Raw genomic sequence first — 7193 nt, 5'->3', positions numbered from 1 at the left:
GATCCACCATTTAATAGCTGATCCCAGCCGCTGGGAGAAAAGGTTTAGATAATGGCTTTCATATGGAGAAGACCTGGCCCAAAACTCAGGTTAGTCTTCATATCAGGTAGGCCACACCTTTATGATGGGAACACTGGAGCTTAAAAATTGGCTGAGTGTTGCATTTGACATAAAGGTGGCCTGGTCTGATTTGGGGTCAGGTCATTTTTATCAAGGGTCCACATGATATGTGGTTGGGTATCCAACACGACCCATGCATAAATTAAACATGATGAGCAAACCTTAGCTTTCTTCACACCTAAATTATTGAATTTGAAAATTATATATATATATATATATATATATATATATATATATATATATATATATATATATATATATATATATATATATATATATATATAAAATTTTGGACGGACCATAAATAATCTACACAACTTCACTTGAATGATGAAAGACCTTGATCAACCAAACAACCAACGAGTTTCTCATACTTAAATGCTGATTGTACCACATTAGAAAAAGAAGAAATGGCTGATGTAGCCATCCATCTGCCACATTTACATCCACTTGTATTGTCCTTTTCCATTAACCAGCATGACAAGGTCCCTTCTTCTTGATTGTCATTTTCCAGACCATAACTCCAACAAACCTGTATGAGAGAGAGAGAGAGAGAGAGAGAGAGAGAGAGTCTGGTTCACTGCATTAAATTGGAAAAGCACGTGGACGTGTGCCATTAAAAATGATGCTAGCCCCAAATCAACACCCTTATTTATTGCCACCCATACATTTCATATACAGTTCCAAGTAGCATAGGGACGACCCACTTCCAATAATTCCATTCCAGTCGTTAACACACATTTATATATTCCTAAGACAGCTTTGCATCTCAAAAACTGCTTTACATCTTCGCCCTATCATATATCAACCACAACATAAGGCATACTTGAGCCCAAAAGAGGCATTACCACAAAATACAAGGCAGCTGATATAGAGAGAAAGAGAGCCTCCACATATTTAATAGTACACAACAAAAGGATACCTTACCTTACAGACCAAGCTAAGAATAACACTACCACCGGTTACCCCATCTTCCTTTATTCACTTCACTACAATAATCAAAGCCCAACTCACATGCCTTTCATCTAACTTCCACGGTAGGTGCATGTTCCATAACCTGTAAAAAGGTTAGATGAGAAAAACCATTAGTAAAAATATGAATGCTGGATCACTGAATCACTATGACCACCTTAATCTGGTGCAAATACTTCTGTCGCCCCACCTATGATCACTGGTGGTTGTTGGATGGGAGGGTTCCTCTGTAGATTGGACATCCACATGACCCGACCAATGATCAAAGCCATCTGATTAAGTGCAAGAAAAATGGACACTGTAAAATGGTTTTGCCATCTGCTTTGCAGGTCCTTAACCAAATGTCTTTGGATCATATGCGGTCCATGGCGGTCCCTTCCTATCTAATTGTCGGTGGCTGCACAGGTATTTGTACTGTAATAACGTTATAAGCGGGATTTGTTGCTGGATGTTTTCTCCTCACTAGGAGAATATTACTTCCTGGAAGGAAAAAAAAAATGATATTATAAAAGTCAGGGCATGTTTGATAGCCAATTAAAAGTGAGTTCATCTCATTTTAGTTAATATTAGTTATGTATTAGAGATTATATAAATTGTTGGTTATTAGGATTATTTTTAATCCCTACTAAAAAAGGAGAAAAAAAAAAGATCTTTAAGAGTGTGTTTGGTTCAGTGTTCATAGTATTGGTATAGCTAAAGTTCATTGGTTGGAGATATGTAAACAATATCATCATCGCTGATAATATCGCTAATGTGGGGAAACATTGGGAAAACACGGAGAAAACGGTGGAATTTTTTAGCGAACTTAAAGATATGCCAAAATATACATATTTTCATATTTAGGAATCAAATAATAGTGAAAAAGACATTTGTATATTTAGGAATCAAATAATAGCGAAAAACATATTTACATATTTAGGAATCAAATAATAAGTTTTCTTCTAATGGGGCCTAAAAGGATGTATTGTTGACTCAGGGAATCATTGGGGAACTATGGGAAAAATAGTGGATCCATTAATACATCCAACCAACCATCTATACATTGATAGAAACACACATGCATAATCCATCCACCCATCCATACATCCATGTACACACACACACACACACACACACATCCATCTATCCATTCATCCATGATCCATACACGCGCATACAAACATGCATTTCATCATACTACTATGCATTCGTTGAAAACTTTGAAATGAAATTTCTTTTAATAAACAGATTTTTGGCGATATCAATACATTGGCAATATTATTGAAATATTGCTCATACACTAGAGATACATGCCACATCTAAAATTTACACAATTGAAAATATTGGCAATACATTGGTGGCATCGATACATTGGTGATACAAGAGACATTTGGAATTATACAGTTGAATTGGCGATACATTGGCGATACTTAGTGCTATATTGCCCTTACATGGATTTTCTGATACTACTAGTGTTGTTGGTATTGCTACTGGTGTTATTGGTATCACTGAGCTGGAGCTATGAATAATATTGGTGATATTTAGAACAATGGTTTGGTTGCACCAAATTAGATTGATTACTCGTATCATGATATTTGCTGCAACAAAACGCACCTTAATACATGTACAATTGACTAAAATGAGATGAAATCGTATTTAAGAGGCTACCAAACAGGCCCTAAAAATATCTCCCTACTTTTGAACAGGTTTTTTCTACCATGTGCAGAGGACCAAATCCCGTTTAGAGGGCTCATCCTTGTATGCACCCCACATTATGACCATATACAGGTAAGAGGCTAATATGGTAAGATGCGCCACCGGGAACACCTTGTAATTATGTACTGCAAAAATCAAGCCACTGGGTCTAGCAATTGCTAGATTTTAATTAAGGGGAAAAAAACCAAAGAAAAAAAAAAACCCAAAGAATTATCTTACTGGGGTTGGTGGATGTGAGTGAAGCTGTCTGCGAGAAATCACAGTTCCAAGGGTTCCGCCCAGAAGATTGATAGAGGAGATTCATGGCATAGGCAGCATGGGATGCGACGGTGTTCGGCATGTAGCAAGCCCCGCCCGGTTGGATTGCGCTGCAGTCGATGCCTTGGCCACAGGCATAGTCTAGATTTGCCTGCAGCTCTGCATCGGAAGTGCCAGCCTTTGGCATGCACCAACCTGCTGGCTTTCCTGATGGCGATGGATTTGTTGGTGTCGTTGAAGGTGAAGGATTTGTTGGTGTTTGTGAAGGTGCTGGATTTGTCGGCGTCGCCTGAGATGTAACACATTCCAATTTAGAAATGCTTTTCCACCAAAAATAAGATATTGTTTGTTTCAAGTAGTACTTTTCAAAATGAATAAGATTGCCATTTCTAGCCAGAAATGCTGAAAATCATCCACCCCTCCAACTTGGTTTTGATTTATTATGTGCCCCAAAACACTAATAACTTCAACTCTAGTAACTGTTGCTTTAGACATAGTTTGCAAACCTGGACTCGGCTCTTGAGGTCGAGTCAACCTGTCCAGTCCCTACTCAATCAGGCGGCTCATAAACAAATATAAAGGAAAACAATTATTGTATAATCTTCTTCTCCCCTTGAATAATACCATCCAGTGACTCGTTGAAACCTAGGCCAAGCATGCCTTATTTTGAGCTCACCCAGGAAAAACCAGGACCCACTGACCAGGCCCATGACCTTGCCAGGTTAAGTGCGGGATTTTTTTCCTATTCTGATTGTGATACTATGTCATGTTATGCATAGCGGGTGTAACCTGGATTTGGGAACTAGTACAGGAGTTCTAGGCTTTCTAATTCATTTCTAATTTGTGAAGTGGATTTGAGGCTTGTTCGAATCAGTAACACTATCTCTTGTAAATTCTGCTTTCATAGTGCATTACTCGTCATTTTGTGTCGTGGTTTTTTCTTGAAAGGGTTTTGCCAAGTAAAATTCAAATTATTTGTGTTTGGACTTGGTTGTACAATAGGTAGTACTTTGCTTGAGTCATCTCTGTGGGCTTCTACAGTTCCCCAACAATTTTGAGCTGACCAGGCGCATGACCTTACCAGGTTGACTCAGCCAATTCCTGAGTTGACCCACCTGATTTGCAAACTATGGCTTTGGAGTACACTTCCAAACACAAACATTTCACACCTGACTGCTCTTGGCAAGGCCGACATCGTATGTCATGGTGAGATCAGGCTTGAAAAGCCCAAATGACCGCTCCGATGTAGGCCCGGGCTTCAAGTTCTCATCATACAGCGCGAAAAGGTACGTGTCGACTGATTTCCCCGGCATCAACGGTGTCCCGACCATCGATCTTAGGTGCTGGATTAGATTACCATTGAATGCTTTTGCATTGTCAATGCTAGCTCCAACCTCATTGCTATCGCCTTGGTATGGCCAACCTGTTTCAGCAACGACAATCTCCATGTCCTTGTAGCCCATTGCGTTTAAGGCGGCTCGGATGGCGTCGACCTGCATTGGAAGATTGTCAGTAGACTTTTCAGGGCCCGGGCTGAATTGACTGTGCTGATGCACTGTTCATCCAATAATCCTATCCATCCAAACTGTTGCCCACTAAATTGATGGTTGCAAGTAAAACACAGCCCACCACAGTCCGAAACAATTCAACTCAACAGAGGATATCTTGTAGCCCAGAAAATTAGCACTGTGGATCACTAGATGAAAACTACAACTTGAATGAATGCTGCCATTTTAACAAAATGAAGTTCATAAAGGAAAATCATCGTTGTTTCATGGCCAGAAGACATGAAGGTTGGTCCATCTTGCATGAATCCATACCGTTAGAACACTGTCGTTTCATGGCCGGCAGCCATAAATGTCGAGCCATCTTTCAAGAAGCCACACCGTTTGTTCATCTGGTGCACTCAATCACGAATGGGCAATTACCAAAAATCCCCCCTGTTGGATTATTTCATCCATATGTAATCGATGATGAATGAGATCATTACCAAAAATCCTCCCTCTTGGAAAAATTCATCGACACAATCCATGGACCGTCGGCAAAACTGAGAATTCCAAGCCCACTAATAATCTGGTAAAATCTACCAATGGAGGAGGATTTTGCAGCAAGCCACATTGATGATAAGTCCTAGTAGAGATGAATGGTCCATAAAACTTAAAGCTGGGGCCCACTAATCAATGTCTTAGATGTTTTCTAACATATGGGCCAAGCCCATTACAAGCCCAGCCCATTCTAATTATCTCGAATTACCTGAGCATCGAACATGTTCATGTATGTGATCTTGGACCCAGCGTCGAACCTGCCTGCGTTCTGTTGGAAAAGGCAGAAAGCCAAGGTTTCGGGTCTCGGGTCGCTCCGATACGCGAAATACGGGTACGGGTTTATAGCGAAGGGCGAACCGGTATCATGCAAGAACCCCAGCATCTGCTTCATCGCGTCTGCAAAACCGGGATCGAAGCTGCCGGTGGACGGCGGATCGGACTGCTTGAGGACGGCCATGGAATGGACGGTGGAGATCTTGATCTTTCCACCCAGTGACACGGCATTGAGGGCGTTCTGGAGATTCTGCATGGCTGGGAAGATCTGGGAGATGAGGCCCTGGTCGCCTGACGTCAGCACTTCGTTGCCGACGGTGATGACGGCGATTTTGCTGGAAGGGTAGAAGGGTAGGACGTTGGATGCGATCCACTGATTGGCGACCGTTGGATCGGAAGCTAGGGCTGGGATCTCGCCGTTGGATGTGCCGATGACGATCGCGATGCCGGTGTTTGCGAGGGCCTTGATCATCGCCGGATCGGCGCCGTAGAGCCTGACTTTTCCGATGGAGGTTGACTGGAGGAGCTTTGCCGTCATCTCCGGTGGGGGTAGGTTGTTGGCAACCTGCCCGTAGTTTACGCCGATGAAGGACTGCGAGTCTGCGTTGAAATGCAAATGAAGAGAGTCTTTTTAGCGGTCAATGAGTCGACTCAGTCACTCGCCTGACTCGGCGACTCGATTCGGTCCGGTTACGAATCGATTTGAAATTATAAAATAAAAAATTAAAAATTAATAAATCATTTCATATTTAGTTTTTTTTTAAAAAAAATTGGTTTGTTTAAAGGGAATGATCTATGACAATGATATTTAAAAGAAAACGTGGCCGTCTTCAGCAGGCGAATGATCTGAGCCGTTAATCTATTGGGTCCCACTCAATTGTGGTCGCAGCTGAATTCTCCATAGCACCAATTCTCTCCCATCAGAACGTTTCATAACCATTCGATTTAAGATCTGCACAGGATGCACGATCCAGAGTCTAGACTCTCTCTCTCTCTCTCGAAGAGGCTTTGAAAAAGCTCAATCGCAGTTTCCGAGTGCCGGGTCGACTCAAGCGGGTCAACAAGGCAGTGACTGACTCGACGAGCTCTTTGAAATTCTCGAATCTTGGATAATGGAAGTAGCAAATGAAACTGATTTCTAATAAAAATCCAACCGGATCCGGTTAGAAGAACGCATCGAGAATTCGAATTTCTGATTCCATTTCCTTCTTTTACACCGATCGAGATTTCAAGAAACTCGACAAAATTCGAAGTGAAATTTCTGAGTTTTTCAACTGAAATTTCGATAAAGAAAGATCATAAGAAAGCTCGAAGCTCTTTCTTTTGATGAAATCGATCGAGATTGAGATAAATGGAGTGTCTGAGAGAGATTTGTGAAAGAAAAAAGAGGATCTCTGTTCTTGAGATGAGGAAATTGAACTTACTTGCAGAGCGGAAGGCTAGTAGAAGAAGGGAAAGAGAGAAGAAGAAGGAAGACGCTGGAAGAAGCTTGGCCATGGCGGAAGAAGAGCTTCTTTTCTCCCTTTGCTTTTTGGACGAATTTCTGCGGTGGAAAGACAGCAGAAATAGACAACGAAAAGGCAAGGGGTTAAAATGCAATATGACCGTTTTCCGTGGGGTTAAAATAATAATTGAAGATTCCAGTTCTTCTTCGTGGAGGGGTGGGAATTAAAGCAGAGTTGTATGATACTCTGGTGGACTGTGATTGTTCATACGCATGCACTGAATACTTGAAGCACGTGTCAAATATTTACTCAAGATAAACCGACCAAATTGTGGGATCTACGGTAATTAGTTTATAACCACAAAATAAAATCAGCTTAATTTTTC

At 41.3% G+C, this 7193-nt stretch overlaps 1 protein-coding gene across 1 annotated transcript; it reads right to left on the bottom strand.

Moving 5' to 3' along the window:
• Positions 1-749: 749 nt before the first annotated feature.
• On the bottom strand, positions 750-6949 carry LOC131218497 (glucan endo-1,3-beta-D-glucosidase). The gene is made up of 5 exons (XM_058213058.1): positions 6788-6949; positions 5299-5963; positions 4215-4538; positions 3007-3334; positions 750-1177 (listed from the first exon to the last, which is right to left on the bottom strand). The coding sequence occupies exons 1-5, from the start codon at positions 6858-6860 to the stop codon at positions 1146-1148; spliced, it is 1422 nt and encodes a 473-aa protein (XP_058069041.1). The 5' UTR covers positions 6861-6949; the 3' UTR covers positions 750-1145.
• Between the last annotated feature and the right edge of the window lie 244 nt (positions 6950-7193).

The sequence above is a fragment of the Magnolia sinica genome, chromosome 11 (assembly GCF_029962835.1).
Source record: "Magnolia sinica isolate HGM2019 chromosome 11, MsV1, whole genome shotgun sequence".
NCBI lineage: Eukaryota > Viridiplantae > Streptophyta > Magnoliopsida > Magnoliales > Magnoliaceae > Magnolia > Magnolia sinica.
This window is presented reverse-complemented; position numbering and strand designations above follow the sequence as displayed.

Coding starts and splice junctions, on each gene's coding strand:
- LOC131218497 (XM_058213058.1), bottom strand. CDS start 6,860: ATGGCCAAGCTTCTTCCAGCGTCTTCCTTCTTCTTCTCTCTTTCCCTT. Junction 5,964..6,787: donor ACTAGCCTTCCGCTCTGCAA/GTAAGTTCAATT, acceptor ATTTCAACGCAG/ACTCGCAGTCCTTCATCGGC. Junction 3,335..4,214: donor GCCTTGCCAAGAGCAGTCAG/GTGTGAAATGTT, acceptor GTTACATCTCAG/GCGACGCCGACAAATCCAGC.